Source organism: Nanorana parkeri, unplaced genomic scaffold (genome assembly GCF_000935625.1).
Source record: "Nanorana parkeri isolate BGI_ZX_2015 unplaced genomic scaffold, ASM93562v1 scaffold65, whole genome shotgun sequence".
NCBI classification, from domain to species: Eukaryota; Metazoa; Chordata; class Amphibia; order Anura; family Dicroglossidae; genus Nanorana; species Nanorana parkeri.
In genome coordinates this window covers 1,560,316-1,585,259 of record NW_017306333.1, presented here as the reverse complement: position 1 = coordinate 1,585,259, position 24,944 = coordinate 1,560,316, and the positions used below count along the sequence as shown (strand labels likewise).

Below are 24,944 nucleotides of genomic sequence, written 5' to 3'. Positions count from 1 at the left end.
TGTGTGTGATTTTTACACAGCAAAACGTATTTATCAACCAAAAAGTCTCTAAAAGCATATTACCACTAATGCCATATATGGAAAAATCATGCACATGATGCATATATAATGCTGCTTCACAGTTTAGACAAAAATGGTTAGCTCATGCATTTACATTCCTGCATTCATCAACGCAAGCAACACAATGTAGAGCTAATTTACACAACATCACCTTGCAATTCATGCTTGGCTTTGCACAACACAGCTGCTGGGTGTGTACACACTACAAATGTGTCTAGACTCCACCAATAGATCATGCTGGGAGGGAACACACTACAGAGGTGTATACTTGTTCGTGGCGTGTTTATAAGGTTAGTAAATCAACCCCAAAATCTCTCTAAAGTGAATGTAAATCCCCCTAGACAGTTGTCACTGCATAAGGTGGCCCAACTGGATGATTCCAATTTTCCTAATGTTCTGGGAACAACTGTAACATTTTGGATTTCCCATCACCTTCTCTCTCAATGACACTGTTTACCAAGACAAATAGGCTGAATCATGGCAGTAGGGCCAATAAACACCCTAAGGGGGTTTTACCCATGTCATACTCTACCCAAATCTAGAAAAACGTTTTTGCTATAAGTGCACTTTAAAGCAAAACTGCAGATAAAAATCAACAGTCCATTAAAAGAGGAAATACAAGAAGCAGCTTTTACTGCAATATTCATTTTCAATCTAGAGCTTTCCACCACAGTACTACTTTTTCCACCAGAAGATGCCCCCAGTCTGATGGTGAGGATCTTTTGACCCACTTCCTCTGAGTTCAGATTGTTGTAGACCTTCCTCAGCCTGTTCATGGACAACAGACGCAGCAAAGTTATGAGTTCTTCTCTCTGTCACTATGCCCTTTCCTTCTATCAGCATGTTCTTTGTGAGCACATGAACTGATTGGCTCCTTGTTTTAGCTGATACAAAGTCAAATTCAGGTACTTACACTGCTTGCCTTTGAAAAATAAATGTATTATGTGTTAATGATTACTGTGCTGCATTAATCTGTTTTTTTCTATCAGAAATTCAGCTTTAAACAGAATGGGTATGTTCATAGAAAAAACTATTGTTTTATCCATAGGCTTGTTTTCCCTGGGAACTACACACATGTAAGATTCAAAAATACTAACAAAATAGAGTCACAATACACAGGTAATGTTTCCATTAATACAAAAATGTGCAAATCTATCCAAAATTAAAATACAAAAATCAATGACAAAATTAGTATACCTTTTTCTTTCCTCCATATCAAATTCTTTAAAAATATATTATAAGTAAAAGTTGACGGATGGGCTGATCATTTGTTTCCCCAGAAATTCTCTTTTCTTTTTTGAGCACGCTCCAGGACTTGTGAGGCCAAAGAACTAGAAGCTGCTGACCTGGCAGAGATCTGGGAAAGTCGGTCATCTGAAAATAAAATGGCAGGGTAAGTATTTACAAAAACAAACAGAAAGGGGATCATTCTTCAGATGCTGTCAGTCATGGAAAGAAAGGGACTTCTCAATAAAAATGTATAACATAAATATGATGAAATGTTCAATAAAATTACTTTTAAATGTTATTTAAAAAAATCTATGCTCACAGCTGGTTTGGAAAAATCTTTATATAACAGCAACATGATTATGTCAATGAAAGGCATACTAAAACCGACTTTTCTATTTTACTGCCAGTTGAAAGACCATATACAAACATATGTAAATCATTAACCATTTTTCTACAAACATTCAAAATGACTCCGCTGACCTTGGAGTTCTGGATGACCTCTCCTGCAATCTCCATAATATAAAATAAAATGAAGATCCTACAATGAGAATGAAACTGCCTTGTAATGGCCACAGTATCTTTGCAGACCTGAGAACACCAACTCAGATCTGGCCAAAGAACTTCCAAAAGGTGCGCATACACTGGCCGAATAGCCGGCATTTCTCAATCAGCTGATCAAAGCAGCCTGCTGGAAAATCATCGTGCTATCAGAAGCGACAGCCAATGAGCTGCCCCCTCTGATCAGGTATTTTGACAGGTGCCGGCGGCACCTGTCAGAATACAATGTAAAGAGCGGTGATTCGTCGGGCGACACGCTGTTTGAGGAATCACATCTATTTATTTTGTTCACCTGTCAAAAAGTTGGCAGGTGTATGGCCAGCCCAAGAAAGAAAGGAAACTGAAAAATCTGTTAAATATTGCAACAATTCTCATTAGTGCTCTAACTGGTTTATTAACCCTTGCAGTAGGGCTACCCCAACACTGCAAGGGTTAAGTACTCATTTGTGTCTAGGTGCTAAAAAAAAGTTATATTCACCAAACCATCCAAACCGGCTTGTTCTTAGACCAGTGTTAACAGTGATTACCAGTTCTAGAATTATTGCATGCACTCCTAGGTTTGCGGTGATATGTAACATGTGTGGCGCAATCGTCGTTTTCACACGGGGGTCTTAAAAAATTTTCACACGGGGGTGAGGGTCTTAAAAAAAAATCCTGGTTTTTCTTTTTTAGATGTATTATTTCTAAAGTCTTATGTCACTTTAATTTTTTACAATTACAATTTTTTTAATTAATGTTTTTGCACTTAACTTTATTGCTCTCACCCTAAGAAGCCCCCTATGTGATAGCACAGATACAGTGACAGGTCCTCTTTATGGAGACATCTTTTAGATCCTTAATGTCACCCAGGGACCACAAAGAAGCTGATGAAGCAGAGATCTTCTCATTCTCCGGCTACAGCAACCAGAGAAATGACACACTGAAACCGGAAGTGATCTAATACACATTACTTCCGAGTCCAGTGATCGCTGATCGGAGATCAGTCGGTAGAGAAAAGTTTCCATTTGACCTCGAACACATAAAATTATATTTCAGTGGATATGTACATGCATATATACATATGCTGTAGATATTCATCTTCTATATCCATACCTTCATTGCTGTCATCATCATTTACAGCTGAACCATAGATGCCGATACTGTTAAAGTTACCTGTAAACAAAGAATTACAAAGAATACTATAAATAACCAATCTGGTTTGTCACAGGATATGGACACAATGTTTATCTGACAGTATCTACTGATAACAGTTTTTTTTTCCACTCTTACACAACTTCATAATGACAATATCATAAACAATGTCACTGGCATATGCCATTTATTTGTATACATTTTGTGCACACTTGGGAATAAAAAAAATAAATAAATGAACATTTCTGTCTTTTATTACATGGTGAACATGACACTTTAAAGGGGTTTTCAGAAACTCTAAAAATTATTTGTGCTTCCACGTGTATCGTGCAACTCTATCTTGCTGGGTTCTGCCATTTTGCACCTTTGATGGCTAAAATAATCTTGCTATTTTGCACATATGAATTACAGACTTGAAAGATTGTAAAAACAAACAAACAAACCATATAATAACAAAATTAAGATGGCAATGTTGATTTTGTTGCAATAAATGTTTATCAAAGCAATATTTCCAATACAAAAATCACTAAAACTGTTATTAGCACATCCAAACACAACATAATCTCAAAGGTTTCTACTAAATATATGTTATAAATAAAAATGTGTTTTTTACCTTAATGCAGAGAATGCATCAAGGTAAAAACTGCTGCCCGTTTAGTAGTACTTTAATTTCTTTAGCTTTGTTCAAAAATTGTTGCCCATAAAATGATTCTTAAATCTCTATTTTGTGCAGAGATACATCACTCTGCACTGTAACAGGGATCTTAGCATTTATCCTCAAACATTAAATGTGGGAAGGTTTGTTGGGTGTGTATAAATGACCTACATCCAAGTTATTGATACTTGCCTATATTTATATGTTATTTTACTGTTGACTTAACGGACTATTGTTTGCCCTGCTCTGGAAGATATTTTGGCAAAGTGATCTGACTAAGGTCCGGTGTTCTTTCAGTATCTGTGTAAACATTCATTTTACCATTATGCTGGAACTCTGGATCTCTCAGTGTTCCCTGTATTCGGCATAATGGACTCCACTGCCAAGGTAATGGCACATAGGGATTCTCTACAGATCTGCAGACAGGGTATGCGATTGTTGCAGGCAAAGGCTTATTGGAAAGACTTGTCCAGGGATCCTCTCGAATTGGCAATGGATCGACAGTCTTCAGACCAGCAACTGGGGGAGACTGTGCAGCCTGCTGATCATCCTGACAAGCAGAAAAAAACAATATTATAAAGATGACAGTGCCTCACTGTCACATGTGCCTCACTACACATCAAGAAATATATGTATGATCTGCACTTCAGATCTTCAACAAACCTTGTGAGCTGCTGTGCTAAAAAATGTGTATAACACTTTTATAATATTCAAAATAAATTGTGCACTGCGCTTAACAGGTTAATATACATCCCTAAAAAACCGCATCAATAAATAAAATCCCTAATAAAATGTGATAAGTCCGCTAGTGATGTGCTCAAATATAAATTACATAAAATGCAGATAAAAATTATCCAATACATAATGTTAATAGTGACTTGTGCAAAATGATCCTCATAATTTAGTGACATGTGCAGAAAAGTCCCATTATCAAGCACTCCAATCTGCAACCGTGGTTAATGGATCCAAAAATCAATAGAACTTCCATACTATTCTCCACCGTCAGTGAAATGAAAAAAGCAGGAACCACACTCACCAGATACAAAGACCCCTTTTCAGGACGGTCATATAGCGTTTTTTGGGCAAAGACTTCCTAATTTTCTCTCCTTTTACTTCTGTGGGTGGAACCCGAACTCAATCCAGGGTATAACTTCCCACACCTCATGTGTTTTTTTCATGTATGTATATTAACGTGTTAAGCACAGTGCACAATTTATTTTAAAAATTACACATCCTCTGGTAGGAAAACAGTAAACCTACATGTATTTCAAGTGTGCATTCAGCTGCCTGCCCTGAGTTCTATTCTGATACTGCAGACCAGTGTTGTCCAAACGTATGCGAGCCCGGAACCCAAATTTGTAGATTAATATTTCAGGTACTCTTACAATATAAAGTACTAGTTATGCCCACAAAAGGTTTTTTTGTTTTGCATTTTCAAATAGAATATAGCTTCACCTTTGAGGGATTACTTGCTGTTTAATATTTATTTGCATACACCCTGTAGAAGTGTCAGACTGAGGGCTCCATTTATAAAACTGCATGACAGTAGTGCCACGAGTACAGGTATTTCCGGTACTCATCAGCGCCATTCAGGGGCGCTAGTGTGGTTCTTGGAAACAGCGCTGAGCAAATGGTATCCACCTGGCGTCAGTTTTATAAATGAAGCCCTGAGTGTTAGGGTCACTATACACCTTACAATTTGAGCGTATATATCTTTGTACAGTCAACTTAACATTTACCCAAAAAGATTTACCCAAACTGTGTACTACCTAAACCAGCGGTCTCAAAGTACCGGCCCGCACCTGCAGACAGGTGACAAGTCAGGTACGCGGTCACGGAACACATACCTGAATTGCGGGAGCAGCGCTACACGGTCATCTCGATCGGATGCAGGCCGCAGAGCTGCTCTTCAAGGCACTGAGATCCTTTCGGCCGGAGCTCAGTTCTGAGCTCCGGCCTAAAAAAAGGATCGATTAGTGAGGTCTGCAGCAGACCTCACTAATCGCCACTAGAGCACCAGGGATCGATTGGGGCTCCTCACAGCCTCCTCCCTGCAAAAAGGTAAGCAGGAGAGGGGGCTGCATATTTGATTTTTATTTCATTTTATATGTGGGTGTGCGGTGGGGGGCATTAATATTTTATATGGGAGGGGGGGTGTATTTTTTTTTATGGGGATGGGGGGAGTGTTCTTTTTTTATATGTGCAGTAGCAGTATATTTTTTTTATATGTGCAGTGGTAGTATTCTTTTTTATATGCGCAGGGGTAGTATTTTTTATATGTGCAGGGGTAGTATTTTTTTATATGTGCAGGGATTGTATGTTTTTATGTGCGCTGGGTAGTATTTTTTTTATATGTGCAGTGGTAGTATTTTTTTTTATATGTGCAGGGGTAGTATTTTTTTATATGTGCAGTGGTAGCATTCTTTTTTATATGCGCAGGGGTAGTATTTTTCTTTTATATGTGCAGGGGTAGTATTTTTGTTTATATGTGCAGTGGTAGTATTTTTTTTATATGTGCAGGGGTAGTATGTTTTTATGTGTGCAGTGGTTGGGGGGGTGTATTATTTTACATGTTCAGGGGTAGTTTTTTTATGAGAAGTAAGGCTGCACCATGAGAACAAATGAGAAGTAGAGATTCCAATTCTTACAAAAGCCCATTCCTGACTAGTTCTCTACAAAAGGAAACCTATACTGGCTGAAATATGGGGGCTGCCATTTCTGGCCTCCATCTGATACGATAACTGTCAGGATGTGTCAAATATCAATACTTTCTGAAACAATGACCTGAAAAAATGTGTAGCAAAGGAAATCATAGTAAAGTCAAAAAGTCCTGATTTCCATACTTGTCACTGGTCAGAGACATTGTATTAGAGGCTATATGATGACACTTATGTTCCAACTTCAAATATTCTAAAAAGTCATAGAGTATGGGATGATTGTGGTGCCAGCCTAAATCACTAAGAATTTCCATAATTTACTTTCAGTTTGATGTCAGTCTTCTAGTATAAGGGTCCCTTATTTCACATTCTTGGTATCTTGACATATATTTTCCTATGACAAAGTTATGGTCTTATCTAGTTCATGAGTAACATGTATATGAACTGGTATTTGAACTGGAACACAATATTGTGTCATAAGACCTTCCCCATGCAATATGACCATCTAGTTCTATGTCTGCTCTATACCGAATACCCACAGCTTTGTGATTTCGAGAATGATATATTTTCCTTACCCTTTTTCCATTTCTTTCGTTTACAGCTTTGGAGACCGTCTTCTTTGGGGAGCCATGTTTTTTAGAAGATCTCTTCTGACTATGTTCTGGTGTATGCTGCTGATTCTTTGAAGGGGAAACTAACAGAGCTCCCCCTTAAAACAAAAAAAAATAATTTACATTTTCATTCTACAACTATGCACACATAAGGTTAGATTAAAACTTAATTACATTAAAGGCTAACTTCACATTTTGGACCATGTGTCATGTTACACCAATATTTAGGGTGCAACATGAAACATGGTCACATCAGTGCCATCCCACCACTTACCTAAATCGTGGGCTTCTTCTCCACGTAGGCTGCTGCTGTATTTTGAATTCAGTGTGGCTGTGTGTGGCTCCGTCCATACAGCCACGTTATCCATTCACAGATCCTTTGGCAGGATCTGTGAATAGAGAAACCTCAATTCCCATCAGCCACTGAGGCAGAGCGACCGGCAGTCCTCAATGGAATATAAGTGCAGTGATGTCACCACACTTTTAGTCCATTCATTCTTCTTCCAGTCCATGTTACTGAATGTCCAGAGCAAGGTTCACTTTTCAATCCATATTTTTGTGGAACACACATTTAAAAAAAATGCTTTATGAATGGGATATATAATTTCATTCCATTGCATAAATGCTACATTATTTAGTATTGACATTAGATAGTATATAAATGGATGATAAAACCACTTTTGCCATTTTCTTTAATAACTCTAGCTATTAAGTCCCCTACTTGTAGTCTACCAGAGAATCTTCGGGTAGTTTCAATGGCCAATCTGACCCACAGTAGCAATCTACATAAATTACACGCCAATATACATTTTATTAACATGGATTTTTTGGAAAACATATTCATGTGGTAGAATATACAAATTTATTTTTTCCAACAGTGCAGCAAACTGACTGAAAGAAGCAAGACCATCCCTATAATGAGGCAGTTGCCTCAGGCAGCATCTCATTAGGTCATGTGGAGCTCTTAGCAACCTGTGATGCTCTGGCCAGTGTCCCATCCAGCTCATGGCAACCAGCGATGTCCCTGGTTGCCAGGAGCTGAGCAGGACACTGTGGCTGGCATCCTGCCCAGCTCCTGGCAACCAGTGATGTAAGTAAGCTAGCCAGGATGCTGGAGGTAACCACCCCCGTGCACCAACAGCATTCCAAACTCTCAGGAAGTGGGGGGTCTAGGGGAACCCCTGGAAAGAAGTAAAAGAATGCCAATCTTGATGAATACAGAGTACATAGATAGCACTGTGTTCAGCAAAACATTACCTGTGGCTGGAGTGGTTAGATCATGATGGGTCCTCTGAACCAATCCAAGGGTTTTCAGTTTTGGAGTAGGAAGTCTTCCTTCAACTCCTGAAGTTACTGAGGTACGTTCAGATTCGTCTTCTAATAAACTGGATTTTTTGCCATAGGGTCTTCAATAATAATAATAATAAAAAAACAGTAATCATAATTAGGTCTAAAATCTTCCATAAAAGACGTACAATACCTCTACATTTGTTCAATCAACAACCAAAGTCCACATTTTCTTTCAAACTCTAGGCAGACAATGCTTTGACACTTGGACAGTAGATCCAATTAACGTGCAACTGAAGCCAAAGCTTTTTTATCGTTTTGGATAGAGTAGAGAAGGATTACTGTCAGGTTTTTATTGCTTTCTGTGGCCACATTAGGGAGATTCACCCTATTTGTCCTGATGCCCGTTAGCACTCAAAGTGAAAGTCCCAAAATTTGGGTTGTCATCAGAACAGGAATAGAAGGGAAATCTTCCAGTGGGGACACTAGTTCTGGTGACCCTGCTGACCATCAGGGATTTCCCTCTCTTTGGAGGGGTTTGCTCTCAATTCCTGTTGAGGCTATCAGACAGGAAGTCAAAAGGAAATCTCCCCAGCTGGACACAGATGGCAAAAAAAGCTGATTCTTTTATTTATTTCCTTTATTCCTGATATCCTTTATTCTTTCCACTCGTATCCATAGGGATCAGAAAAGCCTGAGGCGCTGTTGCAGGCCTCAGTGACATATGGCATTCGAACCAGATTAGTCTTCATACTAAGACCCGAATCTTCAATTCTAATGTGAAATCTGTGCTGCTTTATGAGAGTGAGACATGGAGAGTCTCAGTGGAAACAACACAAAAGCTCCTGTTTTTAAAAAAATTGGATCTCTAATATAGAGCTTCTTTGGCGGTGCCACCAAATACAGGTTGTCACAGAGATCCGAGAGCATAAATGCAGATGGATTGGATGTACCTTACGAAAAGGCTGCAAATGAAGTCTGTAGACAGGCACTCGATTGGAATCCCCAAGGACAGCGCAGGAGAGGCAGACCCAGAGGCTCCTGGTGGCAAAGCCTATATGATGATATCAAGGCTGTTGACATGAACCTGACCTAGCTGCAGGTCAAATCAAAAACTGGGAGCCATCAACAGTGGAAGTCTTTCACTTTGGCCCCATGCTCCTCATGCTGGTTTTGGCTTCATTCTACTTCATAGGTTTTACTGCGGTCAAAATTGAAAATGAAGCCCGGAGAAGCAAACAGGGAGGATAACCTACTTGCTCAGTACTTTAGTTTTTCTAGTAAGCATTTCTGTAAAGCAGCAGGCCACCTACTACTTCTTTTTATCAGTAATATAATCTAGAAATAGACACTTGAGCTAGATTCTGGAACAGCACTAACAAGGTAGCATCAACTACATCTGTAGAAAGAACAAAAAAAATAAAGCTGGATCTATGACCTAATAATTTAATGACTATTTAATTACATAACATCAAGCTGAGTGGTCTGAAAAACACATGGTAAAATGGCCAAAAAATACAAGGGTCTGATTTACTAAAGGAAATGAAGAAGCGCAAGGATAAATCGGTATAGTACACTTGTATGTCTGGCCCGCATGAGCACGCGCTCAATGAACTTCATCAGCTAGCCTAGGCAGCAAATCATACACTGATGTTCAATGTGTACAGTGCAGTCGTGGTTTGCTGTGCACGTTGAACATACAATTAATGCTGCTTATTTGTACACATTTATTAATAAATAAACTAATCTAAATCTTGATGATAGTTACGATGATGATATTCAAAATATGCCAATGAGTTACTAACATGCATTGTTTGTTATGAAGTATAGGCTACACAATCTGAATGTACATTAGCTAGGCAGCAGCATGCCTAAAATTCCAATATGATTTTCTCTAATCTTTGTAAGTGTTTCTAACTTAAGTGATTTAACATGCCCATCTCATGAAAGAACACAACTGAATGAAGTGTATACTGATATAAATAAAGATGACTGTAAAACAAAACAATAAATCTATACTGCACACTGTACAGGGAGTATGAAAGTGCAGATATGCCTGATGTGGTCACAGCATATGTTCATACACAATTTCATACGCTCCTGCGTGGAATGGAGGATCTGATACCTGTGTGTATGCTAACTTTTTTCCTCCAACAGCAGGGTGCATGGGTTTTCTGACCTGCTGTTTTTCTTGGCATGACCACATATGATAGTGTAGCGAGCATGTTACATTTGTTTTTAGATTTAATTTTTTTTGTTGTCCGGTAAAATATTGGCATGCCCATGCCTTAGTGTACTTCAATGGCATAGAAAGCACAAAAAGAGATATTTTAACTACCAAGTTTGAATTGTAATTCATTGTGGCACCTGAAAAGTCCCAGTCGTAGATAGTCCTTACTTGTTACTTGTGAATATAGGGATGTGGTCAAACAACCATAGTGCTGGTCCAGATACAGAAAAAAACATATAGGAGGATATTCACTAAAGAGCCAAAGGATATAGCCTATTAGCTTCGGCTAATCCTACAGCTCACTTTGGCCGCCGTAGCCCATCGGTTCAGCATATGCTTCGGCTCGACTAAGCCGAACACACAGCCAAAGCGGGGAGAATGGTCTGCCGAAGGGAGCCAAGGCCAGCCGAAATACTTGTCTGAAGTGAAAAGACGAACGACTTTCGGCTCCATTCACTTCTGCTCCGCTGCCTTTAGCAGCTTAGTGAATAACCCCCATTGTAACTCACAGGTACATAGTAAATGTCATAGTTGTCCGTGTATGACCCATGCATCAAAAGAAGTGCATGAGCTTCAAATTTTTAAGATACAATTTCAATTTAAAGTAAACATTTTTAAATAAATCAAGGCTGTGGTTTCTCTCAAATTACAACAAACTGTTATGTTATAGTTTCACTGTCAGTAATTGTCTCATATTCTGAAGATTAAACTTTCATGGTTTTTCTCAGTGCTCTATCTGCAACTTTCTGAGCTTTGCCTTAGCACAGTCATAAAACCAACATTTGCAGACATCAGCAGGCTTGCATTAGTAATTTCACAGTTTGTCAGTGTAGGTTTCGCACAGTCTACTCTTTATTCTCAATATTGCACTTTCTCTTTTACTTTTACACCTGTCTTTTATCTAATCCAGATTAGCAGGGAATGATTTATCAAAATCCATATAAAATCTGTTATAAGAGAAAAAAGGAGGGTTTCGGTGCTATAGTTATACTAAGGCTTCATTATTTTCTGAGTCACTGTCCTGACCAACAGAGATTACATAAGCCTGAGATATCTTCATTCCATTAGAATCTGTGTATGTTAATATCTGCCAATCTACATAAGAGGGAATAACAAACCACCTTCTTAGAATCTACAGCGGTGGTTCACATCTAGTGATGTGCTAATGGGTGGTATTGTCTTCATCAATCTTGCACATTTTATCAGAAGCTCATCTACAGGTATAGTCCCTCTACTCATCCAGATGAAGTTATTTTCCACATCCAGGTCAGTATCAGCAAAAAAATCATTTGGGTAAGATTTAAAAAAACGTAGGCGATAAGAGATATATAAAAAATAAATAGACTAGTGCAAGCCCGAAGATCCAACACTAGAACGGTTTTCACTTGCAGCAATGGTCTTTCCTTTAGGCATGGTGAAAAAACCTGAAGACTAGACCAGAGTTGTCTTGAAAGCTTGTCGATTTAATTGACTTAAGGCTCTCTCATAAACAAAGAGCTGATGGGGCTCTGCAGGACACCTCAGTGTCTACTCAATTCTGTGACTGACTCATTCTTAAAATGCAGGCTGAGGTGTGAAACCTGCCGTGTTACTGGTAGCATTCTCTGTATAATGCTATCCATGATAGGAGGAGAGGTCAGTCAAGACTTTGACAGGTCATGTGATCTGTTTCCACTTCTCCTGGCGCCTTCTTTTTTTTCCAATTCATTAATGAGACCTGAAACAAGTGAAGCTGAGAGCTATTCACAAAGCGCATCACTGTGCTTTATAAATGTGTCTTTTTTTTAAGCAGCCAATTAGTTAGATGTTTTTACCAATGTCTAACATGGTACAATACTCTACTCTCTTAGCACTGGCAGTCTGACTCTAGTGTTTGAATATTAATTAGGGGAGCCTGGATTTTAATTAAACCTCTAACCTAACATAAGAACCATAGTAGGCATTCTTAAAGTGACCCTGTCACTACACAAAATGTTGTGGCCTCACTGCTCCCCACATGCTGCAAGTATTCTACACTTACAGATGTGTGAATTCCTACTACTCGCACTGCACCCAGTGTGCCCCCTCCCACCAGCTCATACATTACTACAAGACATACCAGGTTGTGGAAAATACCACTGTGTGCGACTGGGGAAATAGGTATTTTACTTATCCTGCTGGCCAAAGAATTGCAGCAGGCAGAGTGCAGCATCATAGCGGCAATCCAAGACATGGGCTGCAGGAAAGGTAAGTATACTATTACTTCTTTTAGCGGGTATTGTTATTTGCTGCTTTGACCAGTAGTGACAAAGTCACTTTATGCAGAATCTAAAAACGGTTCCCAGCCAAAGATCATCTGATGTGCACAAAACACACTTCAATGAGCAACAGGATGAAGTATGGTTTCAGTGTAGTGTAGATGTGCAACATTTTTGCTCACAAACACCTAACAATCATCATGCACACTGATAGATGGACTTCACTTGCATTGCATTTGCTCTGGGTGATCTCCATTGTGAACAGTTGCAGAGTAAACTACTGTGTGTACTGCACCCAGACAGAAAGTGCAGTGCTCAAGTAAGTGTGCCCATAGGCCAGTACATATAATGTGAGAAAGATCTTTCAATGAATGAATAACTGCTCTACTGAATACTACCTGTTTCCTCAGACCACTATCTAATTTATATGGGTAGCCTAGGATAGCAGAGGACTGCTCACAGTATCTCCAAAATGACCTGGGAAAAATGTGTTAAAATGCAAATGCAATGCAAGCATGATGCAAACCCATGGTCCAAAGACAAGTGTGCACGTACCGAAAATCTTTTTTTGTGGCATAAACAAAAGATCTGCATGATTTTGCCCACTAAATGAAAAATAAACCTATTATTTTTTTGTATTCGTGGTGACAGAAGGCAAGATGACATTGCAAAGTGTTCTGGTTTGGTATATCTTATATTATCATAATTGGTATCCTGTCTGATAGATTCCCCTGGTACAATTCCATTAAAAAAAAACATGGTGTCCATATCATGTTGGTGTCCAAAACATGGTGTCCATATCATATCATATCAAGAGCTCTTACAAGTCCAAAGCAGTCATTTCAAATTGGGATACATTGTTTTACATTTTAAACTGCATCTACACTATTAAACAGCAACAGAGGAATGAACTGCAGGGCTCTGCCTAATAAGCTTAATAAAGTGAAACTTTAAACAGACAGATAAATATTGAAATAATTTCACATGAACTAGTTTACCTGCAAAACCACACCTAATGATCTATGATCGATTTATGATAATTTATCATTACGTTTAATTCTAAGCTGGGATCTGTGGGAAGATAATATAAAGACAGAGTTCAAACAGTTACACTAGCAATATGTTAAAATATTTTCTATAGTTTATAATGAGTATATAATAGGATCAAAGGCTACTTTTCATACATTTATGAAGAGTCCTGCAGACTCAGATGCAGTTTGAGCAGTGCGTGGCCCAGTTGGCAAAACTTCGAAAAAAGACCAGTGAATACAGCCAGCGTAAGGAAACCAGTTGAAATGACTAATGGAATCCATGCTAAGAAAGCCGCTTCATATGGCAAGTTTACTTTGAAGTGGAATTTCCATTAGAAGGAACTAGCACCCAGAAAAACTAGGAACCAAAATTAGAAAAGAAACTAACCATTCCTTATGACATTAGAGCTGAGTTTTGTGGTTTAGAGAGCTGTTCCGCTACGTGTTATGGTGAATGCTGAGTTTTACCTCTTCCTGCTGAGTCACAAAACTGCTACCTCTCCAAGAAGACAATGATACTATATGAGCATACTAACATCGATACTGGCAAAATAGAGGTTACAGCTAAGGTAACTGGTGGAAATTTGTGAGAACAATACACAATCTCCTTAGGTTTCTATTATCTCTGTCTTAATATGTGGAGATTTAATGTAGTATTTTATTCACCCTGTTAATACTGTCAAATCACGTCATAAGTGTTATTAAAAGTTGTGACATTAAGAAAAAATACTTTATCGCAATAGATTGCAAAAATATTATTACTTATTGCAACTGAGATATTTATTAAAGTAACATAAAATATATATGGAAAATAAATAGTAATGTACCATATATGTGTACAGATGCATATATCTATTTTTTACAAAGCTCTGAAGCCTCTACAGTCACACTATGATTCACTTATCAAGGGGGAAAGAAAGGTGCAGTGGCATTTCTCAAAGGGCAATTCCACATACTGACTTGGGGAGTTCCCTTTATGATGCTGTCAAAAAAAGAAACCGTTTGAAAAAAGTCAGACTGCAACTGCAGCACCTTTATGACTTCAATCTCCTTTTAGTGGATTTGCTGAGATCTACTTCTTCAACGTCAGGTGATAGCGCTGTTCTATCCATTCTAAAATGATTGTCATTTATAAGTTCAGTTTGTATAGATATAGTGACTGAGGCTACATTACTAAAGCAGCTGAAAATCATATAGCAACAATAAACTGTGTGAATGTTTTCTACAAATATCCAGTCATGTCTGCAGTGGATCGCTTTTCAGGGTGGTGGAGCAGTGGCTGCACGATGTTCAGGAGGCGACACTGCCACCTCCTGAATGAAGTTTGTTTTTAAAAATTCAAATTGGATTTGACATTGAAGTAACACGCTTCAAACGTGTACCCACGCGATTGTGGTATGATCCCATTCATCTCAATTGCCACGATTGACAAGTGGCACCGTCTGTAAAATGCGACATAGAGTATATATTTTTTCGTGATGCAAAGAATTGCAGCCGCAGCAATGTATCCAGCACTGTACGGCCACAGTGCTGACATTGCAGCAGGCAGCTGGGGGGTCGTGAACCTGCATATCAACTATGTGGTTTTACTGCCCCCTCACCGCCCATGTGAGACTTTCAGTTAAGCCCCCCCATGTTAAAACATACAGTAAACAACCTCAGATACAGACTTCAAGCTGTCCATGCTACTGGACCTACCCCACAGCTTATAAGGCCTCCATAGCCCTTGTGGCCTGTTCAGTATGACAGCTCCATGGTTTTTCTTCCATTCGCTTAAATAAAAGTGGCTTGATTTATGGCATGATGGTGTTACATCCCAAGACAGAGATGTAGTTGCTAGCCAGGGAACTACAATATGCTGTGTGCACTGCAACAGTGGCTCTGCATATGGTCATTGATGGAAGCATTACTAAGAGACTAAGGAACAGGAAGGTCTACACTCAAGACACACAAAGTTACAATTTAGAAACACAATGGCGGGAATTTATCAAGCAGACAGAATCTGGAGTAGTTGCCCATGGCAACCAATCATCTTCTCTGCTTAGTTTGTTTAGTTAAGCTTTGAAAATGAAAGACAAACGCTGATTGGTTGCCATGGTAAACTACTCTAAATTCTGTCTGCTCCAGTTTTGATAAATTCATTGATCCTGCTGAATGTATAGTTGGTAGGGCTATGTTTTAGAACGTATTAAGTTCTCCGTGTACATTGTAGACACAAATATGTACCAAGCTAATTTAAAGTGGAGCTATACGCTCCTGCCCTTTACAGCCTACTGAAATGAATGGACTGCCTTAACACAATGCACAAAAAATTGGTCCTAACTGCAGATGAATTATTTACTGTAATTTTAAACACATGCACCAGTAAGATACACCTCCAATAAAGGTTTGGTGAATGCCACATTTGCTGCTTTATATATATATATGCCCCTTACAGTTTTACCTCAATGTGGCTTCCTGCCTATTGACTTATCTTTCAACCGCTGCTATAGTTTACTAGTCAGCCATTATACGCAAAGTAAGATGATGTTATGCAGACCTGCATTAGGTGCACACAGAGAAATATAGTTCTGTCTGTCTGGCATGTAACACCACCATGTCATAAATCCTATGACGCCACTTTTACTTAAAAAGGTGAATTGTGGCAAAGCACCCTGGGAGGGAGATTTGGGGACATTATTTTAGGTATGTGGTAAGACTTTTCTCTGATTATAATTCTGGGGATATTTGAGGACGTCTATAAGTTATGTGCCGGATAAAGTTAAGTTTTTAATAGATAATGCGACTGTGTTTTACGATTATCCTCTTCTGGAATATAGTGCAGATTCAGACAGTACATGAAGTGTGATTAAGGGGAATGTTTTTGCTGTTATTACTCAATAAGTAAAGCACATGAGACAACCAAAAGAAATAACATATTATCAATACCAATAACAAATAAAAAGAAATGTTGTACAGGGGTTACAAGTATAAAAATAGTTTATTTTGGGTAACTTGATTACCTTGTTTTGTTATTGTCTTCATGAAATTTTTCATCATTTTCCTCGACCTCAACTCTATCTTCTGCATCAGCAACTTCTTCTGCCTCATCATCTGTTCCCAACGGTGTTACATCTTCGTTTTTTTCAGTGTCCTCATATTCATCCCAAACTAGTTTTCTTCTAACTGTGAGGGTTGGAACATCCGAAACCCCAAGAATACCAGTATTGGAGGCAGCTTTAGGTTTGGTTGGTGACTGATGTTTGCTTTCATTCCTTGAAGAACTATGTAGACTATAGAACCAGTGAAAAAAGAAAGCAAAATTGCAATTTGTAAAAAATTTAAAAGTTTTCTCATAACATGATATCTTTCTCTCGCTCATTAAAGTATCTGTAAACCCAATTAATAATCTCATATAGGCTTTAACATGTTATTGTTATTTCAATATTTTTTAAATCTGGAGCTTTCAATAAAATAATACTTCGGGATCCTGCCATGAAAGTCCTTATTCAGGCACTTCCTGATATAGGGTGACAATGCTCTGTCACAGTCTACCGGTTGTGTTGCTGTGTTGTCACCCTGCCACATGCTCTCCTAACTGAGGCTACAAGCAGCATGATCTACTGTTGTCACTAAAAGTAATTCAGATTTTTTTTACAGGTTTTACACCTATCAGACCTCCAGCTAAACAGCTCATCATGTAGATGAAAAGCACATACTATATGTGAGGTGTTTTACCTACTCAAAGATTGGTAATTCTGTTGAGCCAGTGTTTTACATAACCCTGCCATACTGCATAGCCAGATTGACAGCACTATTCACTATTGAAATTTTTCAGGTTCCTGTGTCATTTGCCTACTTATTCGACTAAGAATGAGCCTCAACCCACCTCCCTGTGTTCTCCTCGTGTTAGCTACCTAAACAGCTCTTTCTTCAGCCTCAGGTGCTTGAAAACATGTTATAATGGCAGCAGTTTGCAATGCTACCGAGCCTGACTGACTCACAATGCATAGTCTACCACGTTTCTTCTGATTTCTCCTGTGTAGAGACTCATGACATTAAGATAATATAAAGAAAAATTTCAGGCACTTATGCTAGCAGTTTTTGGAGGAGCTTATTACAGTAAGTATGACACTGGATGTGAGGCTCTAGGTAAGTAAAGTGTTATATACAGCTTGCTCAAATAACCTCACACCTGTATTGAAAGGAAACATATCCTATAGTGATGGGGCGTACACCCATAAAGAGCAATGCACACAGTATACAGAAGACAATTTGCATAGGTAAAACTACAAAAGAAGGTGCCAAACATACCCTGCCAAATCTAAAGCTTTAATGTTGTTGCTCATATCTTCCTCCCCACTTGAGGTAGAAGACACATCCCAAAATTTATTGTCCGTAGACATTATCTGATTAAGGTGGTCCCGGGAGAAATGAGTCCCTTGAGCTCGGCGTCTATAATATTCAGCTTTTTCTCGCAGTTCCTTTACCTAGCCAACAAAAGAGAAACAGTGTGCTTAATTCATTATAAAAATGTAAAAGGGAAAAAGCCTGTAATGATTCCACCTCTAATACAAATAAAGTGCACACAAAAACTATGTCAAGGGTTCTTGGACTTGGTTTACAATGATCTCGGACACATCAACTGGTCGTCAATTACTAGGGTCAATTATCAGAAGAACAGAGAAAAGCACTCGATGATTTAAAATAGGGATGCACTGATACCGTTTTTTCGGTATCGAGTACCGATATTTTTTATTTGGTACTCACCTATGCCGAATACCGGAAGTCCCATTAAGGAAGCCAGGCAGCGTGTAAAGACTTGCGTCAACGCGTCATTACGCGGCGCCTGGCAATCACCAGGTGATGAGGGAGCATGAAGCCGGCTCTCTGGCCAATCAGAAAGCCGGGGGGGCGTGTAATGGCACGCTGCCCGGCTTCCTGATTGGCCGGGAAGCCGACTCCATGTTCTCTCGTCACAACACAAGTGACTAGGGAGCATAGAGCTGGCTTCCCGGCCAAATCAATAGCAGGTTTTATTGATAGAACCAAAAATAGTGAAAATAGTGGGTCCTCGCCCCACTCTATCAGCTCAAGGGACTACAACAATGGGGATGAAATGGTTAAAAGAGAAAATTGTGGTAGGAAGAAATAGATGTACAAACGTGGAAAGTATAGGATCTGCAAATATGTGGGTCGTTCATTCTCTACTTTCCCCTCCCCTTGTCTATTAACAAAACATCTTGTACTTATTTCACAAAATACGAGGTGTTATATGATTGGACACGGGGCTGACATATGAACGTCAGAATCCTCCAGTGTCCATTCACAGAACGCCCTGTATTCTGTGAAAAGAATATAAGAGGTTTTGTGAAAGAAAAACGGACGAGGAATGTGGAGAATGAGCGCCCCAGTATTTTTAACTGTATGAGAGCTGGGACTGTAAGTCTCAGCGCTGGAAATTCAGCACTTACAGTAGTGTCTGGGATGAAGCTAATCGTTTTATTTAACATTATTTTTGTTAGAAGTGATTATATATTTGACACATAGCCAATGTAGTAATTGGCGTTACTGTCTTGTGGTTGATATTTATATATACACTATTGGTGGAAATCGATTACCTATTTACTTTATGTGTGATATGATTATTGTAGGGTTATGATTCCCCAGGGAATGCAGACAATATTGTTTTTTTTTTCCTTTTGTGTATGTTTTCGTCTTCAGAGAATAGTCAGTCAATAAAATAGCCACTTGTGTACCAATAATTAGAGTGCGCTTTATCCCATTACCTCTTTACATAGTTTTGGTGTATTATTTTAAATTACACTTTAAATTTTATGAACAATATAATGTAGATAACAGCATATGCTTACATAATAATAAAAATCAGAACATCTGCATGTATGTGTGTTTTATCTTCATTTGTACTCAGGAAACATGATAAAACATCAGTGAACATACATCACACAACAAAAACCTACAAAAAAATCTGCACTAGCAGATTAGTCTGCACTGAAAGTGTTTAACCACTGTTACTATGGAAAAGTAAAATAGTTTCAGGAGAGAACAAACCAACCTCAGCGACCCACATGGAGCCTACACTGAGAGGAGAGTCCTAAAGGAAGGAACACAGAACAAATCATCATTTATAACCACAACATTAGCATCAACTGGAAAAAAGAAACAGTTTGTTGCTGCCACCTAGCCAAGTATTCTAGTTACTGATACTAGATAATTGTTGGACTGCAGTAAGTGCTCATGGCGTCACTTAAATGATGCAGAAAAACATAATACTTCTCTTAGAGCAATTGTTGAAATAAAAATGCGTTAAGTGAAATGATCACAATGGTCCTAAATCATCAAGCTGTGACGACACTTATGGTCTCTCTATAACATGTAATATGGTTTGACAGATCACTTTGACAAGCCATAAGCACTATCACAGCATGAAAAATCAAGACCATTGTGTACTTCTCAAGCCTTTTACTGGAAACATAAGAAACAGCTCTTAGAAGAAAAAAATATTAAAGCTCAACTCTACCCTCAAAATTAGTAGACTTGGGCTTCAATTACTACTTACTAACATTTTTTTATGCTCTTGCCTATAATTTCATATGAAGTTGCAGCTTTAGTTATTGTAATTGCACTCTTAATTTTCAAATAAAAATGTTAGATTCACATACATTATTATCAAATGGTGGTAGAACTGTATTTTGCATTAAATAGTTATTTAGCCATTGAAAGCTTTTATTCCAGTATTCAGTATCAATATTTTAACTCAGAAGTCCTTTTCCTGACATCTGAATAGCAACACACTAACAAGGGTTAGCCCTTCCTCCCAGATAACCCCATGAGACCATATTACTATAAATGTTAGATCCCCCGAATGCTCACATTCCTTTATTGAAAAAGCAGAGAAGAGAGCACGGATAAGCTGATTTTAGCAGGCTTCAATTTCATCCTCAGTACAATCATATGTGGAAGCCATAAAGCAAGCCTTACAGTGGGAGAAAACTACACAACCAAAAAAGAAAATTCTAAAAGAAAAAAAGTTACACTGCAGGAGATTAAGGAGCTAGTGTTGGATGAATGGGCTTCAGCAGAACAAAAACCATCTTTGTCAATCCACAACTGGGTGATGCGCCTCCCATACAACTGGTAGGACATATCACAATCCTGCTAGACAACGCAGTGACATTCAAAGATATGCTAGATCAAAGAGTAGATGTGGTCTAAGAAGATTTATGTAGCTTCAGGTGTGGCCTGCCAACCTGCGGTGGCTTTGACAGCAGTAGCAAAAGCCATTAGTGCTTGGTTGGATAATGCTGTTCGTAATTCTCACTGGCATCTGATAGTGTGGTCACCTCTCTGGAAGAGCTGAAGTTGTCAGCAGACTATGAAGACTAAAGAGGGCATAACAATTAATCGAGCTTCTGCACATTCCTTGCTTTTTGCAGTGAATGCAAAGCAGGCACTTTGGCTAAGACCATGAATGGCCAACCCATCCGCCAAAAATGGCTGGTGAAAGATCCCTTACCAGGTAATCATTACCTGAACGAGGTTCTTGTGGTAGGTCAGAACAAACAGTCTCTTCTTCAACACCGAGACCAGGTATTATCCACCCTAGGGGGTTCTGGCTGGTTTGTGAATTACAAAAGGAGCAATCTGCTCCAGTCCCAAAGTCTGACCTAGCTGGGAGCCTGCTTCAAAACTCAGGCAGTCATAAATTCAATTCAATAAAATTATTCTGTGGTGGGGACACTAGTGGCAGCTATAGCAATGGTGAGGTGGGCCCAATGGCACCTCAGGCCTTTTCAACATGGCTTCATAAGTCATTGGGACAAGGACAGTCTTAACCAGAGAATGTCTCAGAAAATGAAGGACAACTTGCAGTGGTGGACCCACAGGGTAAATTGCCATTCACGTCTGTCAACTGGTTTTCATATAAGGAGCTGGGGGGGTCCTCCTGCAGTGTATCGCTACTGAGGGAGGTGGGATGACTTGGAAAATATGCAGGACCTATCAGCAGTATACATCCCTGGGGCAAAAATACCCAGGCAGATGTTCTTTCCCACAGACAGACAACAGCGAGTGGGCCTTACTTGCTTAGTTCTTCAAGCAGCTGACCCACAAGTAGCGGGCCCCCAACACAGGCAAGCCTTGGCAACAGATGCGATAGTGGCTCTGTGGCCATGGCCATACTGCTGCTTTATAGATTTTCCCTTTAAAGAGTTATTTACGAAAAGGGTAAAAGGTTAAATATAGCAGATTATGTTTTTATTTTTTAAGATGTGTTCTAATGTAAATAGTACATAAAGGAAATGTGATGACATTCTATGGGTAATACCAACATTTTTCCGTAGCATCAAATTGCATTAACATTTCCAAGTATATTCTGAACATGGTACATTAAAAGATGACTTAATTCAGTCCAACCCAGCTCCATCTCTAATTAGAGCAATTAAAAAAACTAAACAAATACGTTTTACTCACTTGATCATTTACTTGAGGCTTTGCTCTCATCCAGGCTCCATCTTTGTATTTATAGTCTGAAGGGGATAGATAATTTGCAGAATATTCAGTTTTTGCTTTCCTGCAAAACAAAATATTATGGCATGAGATTTGTTAAGGCATGTGTACATGTGTATTGCAAATATTACAAATTATGATCATATGTTTACTTTACTCTCTTTTTGCTGCCTATTTTCATAAACAGGAATCAGAGCCTATGATCACATATTGTAGCCAGGCGCTGATTTTATCTAGGCTCCTAGCTTGTACGAGCATTATTGTAAAATATATTTGTATTATGTTCTGCTGTTGGAAAAGGTTCTTTTTACATTCTTAATGCTGTAATTATAAACTGCAAATTAACCCTGCCCATCCAGCTGTCAAAAAGTTGGCATGGTGTCTCCCAAGACTGTTGTGGCTTGTCATATCACACACTGACCTGAGATTTATGTAGCAACTCATCCAGGTTCTGATTGCTGATGTGTATCAGTCCATCTGTGTCCACCTGTCACAATCAGTGCCTATCATTTGTAATCATCTTTGTCAATGTATGTCAAATTAGCACCAACTTTTAGAGTAATATAAGACCTAATATACCCTGCATAATAAATGATTATGCATATTAGGATTTACCAAGGAGTTTGGGGACATTGCTATAATGCAAACCCACTAACACCTTTATAATTAACAGAGGAGCATGTCTTATTCTAAGATACAGTAATACCTTGGTTTACGAGCATAATTAGTTCCGGAAGCATGCATGTAATCCAAAGTGCTTGTACATCAAAGCGAATTTCCCCATAGGAAATAATGGAAATTCAGATGATTTGTTCCACAACTCAAAAATATTCATATAAAAATTATTACAATACTGTACTGTAATATAATACAGAATATAATCTAGGACCCCTAATGTCACCTGTGGACCCCAAAAGAAGCTGATGAAGCAGAGATCTGCTTCATCATCCCGGGATTCAAGATCGGCGGGCTATGGAGCCGCTGATCACCTATATGTGAAACACCCGGTAACGTGTGTTTGCATTGGTCGGGTCTTTTCTGCCCGTGCGTGCCCGCTAGGGGGCGCGCGCGAGCAGAAAAAAAATGCCGTCTGGCGACGGCAACCCGCCAATGCTGCAGTGCCGTCCGTCCGTTTTTTTACAACAGGCGGACGTCAAGTGGTTAACAAGGAATCTATCCAATGACACTTGCCGTTGCCTCCTTTTGAAGGTTTTGCGGAATTGTGACATTGCATTGTCGTTCAACAGATTCATTGCTCGCATTGCTACAGCCTTATTCGGGTGGTGCTTTTCTACAAAATTTTGCTCTTATTGCAAGACATTGCTCGTATATCAAGGCAAAATTTTTCAGAAATGTTTGCTCATCTTGCAAAACACTCTCGAACCAAGTTACTTGTAAACCAAGGTATTACTGTACATTATATCTAGTTTTAGATTCTTGATACCTGTCAACCTTTTTATGGACATTGTTTTACAGTTCTGTAACAAGGACACTCCACTGTAGACCGGAGGTGCAAGTAAGATGCAGTTTATTTGCTTTCAAAACGGTACATAACACGAAATCCAACATAAATAGCTTGCTGTAGCATATAACAGATAAGGGCTCACCGACATCTGTCTCTCTTGCAGCACTGCTGCTCCGGCCTCAATCTTTAGGGCCACTGTCTGGTTCCTCCAGACAACGGCAATAACATGCCAATCCTCTCAATATGGTTCACAAACCCGCAGCTCCCTGCTGCACTGGCCTCCACACTGACTCCAGGGTGGAGCTCTCCTGACTCACAGGTGGGGGGCCCTGAACACATCCCAGCACACACTTCATGAGGGATGTACACAGGTGCACAATCAGGTGCTGGTCACCACCAAAGCATGGACCCAGGAATGGAGATTTCTTCCCACCCAGAGCTCTAAGAAATCTCCTGGCTCCAGGATCCCAACTATGATCCAGAAAACCCAGAAAGAACTGAAAAGGCAGTTCTCTCCTGGTACCAGTAATGTCTTCCTGGAGCCACTCAGCCCCTCTGGCTGAGAACCCTGGGTGACTTTGAGGCCACCTAACACCGTGGTAATGCCTCACAATGCCACAGTTCCTATACAGTATATGCTATAACTTCGTTGTTATTAGGCTAGATTATCAAGCACTGCTCGTCTACCAACTTGTCACATTCTGACCTCTGCTTTATGCTCCTTGCTCTGAATGTGTTGGCACAGCAGGCCCTAATCTTGATCACTATGATACAAAACACAAGGCGAAGCATCTGTTCCCATGCAATATATCTCCCAGGAGTTGGAATGCGGCTGGACACATTTGTTCACTGGATGTTGTGCAGATTTGGAAGCCAGACACATACAGAATAGGACTACATTGTAACAATAAACAGCAATAACATAAAAGATTAATAGAAAAAAACATGTTATATATATATTCAGTATCTTTAGCAGCTGCATCTTGGAGAAATTAATTTCTAGGATACTGCTGAAATGTGGTGAGCTTCACTTTGGAGTTCACACATTTCTCATCTAAGCAAGAGCAGAGAAACAGGAGATAGCCCTTCAGTGCTAATGTCACTCTGAAGTCTCCTTTAAATCAAGAGACTGAATCAGATAAACTTTGGTGGATATGGATATTAAATGTCAAAGGCTGTGTAGCCACCGTGTGAGAAGAAACCCAGAAACTGTCACCACAAGGCTTGGACCTGTACACAAAAGCGTATGTCCTGCACTCAATAACCTAACCTAAGTAGAGTTCA

At 39.2% G+C, this 24,944-nt stretch overlaps 1 protein-coding gene across 1 annotated transcript in view; it reads right to left on the bottom strand.

The window, feature by feature from the left end:
- Positions 1-1,119: 1,119 nt before the first annotated feature.
- Positions 1,120-24,944, bottom strand: part of MDM1 (Mdm1 nuclear protein) — a 37,368-nt gene continuing 13,543 nt past the window's right edge. The window contains exons 7-15 of the mRNA XM_018576357.1: positions 22,160-22,259; positions 19,743-19,781; positions 17,981-18,156; positions 16,690-16,959; positions 8,160-8,308; positions 6,867-7,000; positions 3,956-4,184; positions 2,941-3,000; positions 1,120-1,434 (exon numbers count right to left, since the gene is read on the bottom strand). Coding sequence (XP_018431859.1) covers positions 1,325-1,434; positions 2,941-3,000; positions 3,956-4,184; positions 6,867-7,000; positions 8,160-8,308; positions 16,690-16,959; positions 17,981-18,156; positions 19,743-19,781; positions 22,160-22,259 — 1,267 coding nt within the window. The 3' untranslated portion in view covers positions 1,120-1,324. The remainder of the gene's footprint in view (positions 1,435-2,940; positions 3,001-3,955; positions 4,185-6,866; positions 7,001-8,159; positions 8,309-16,689; positions 16,960-17,980; positions 18,157-19,742; positions 19,782-22,159; positions 22,260-24,944) is intronic.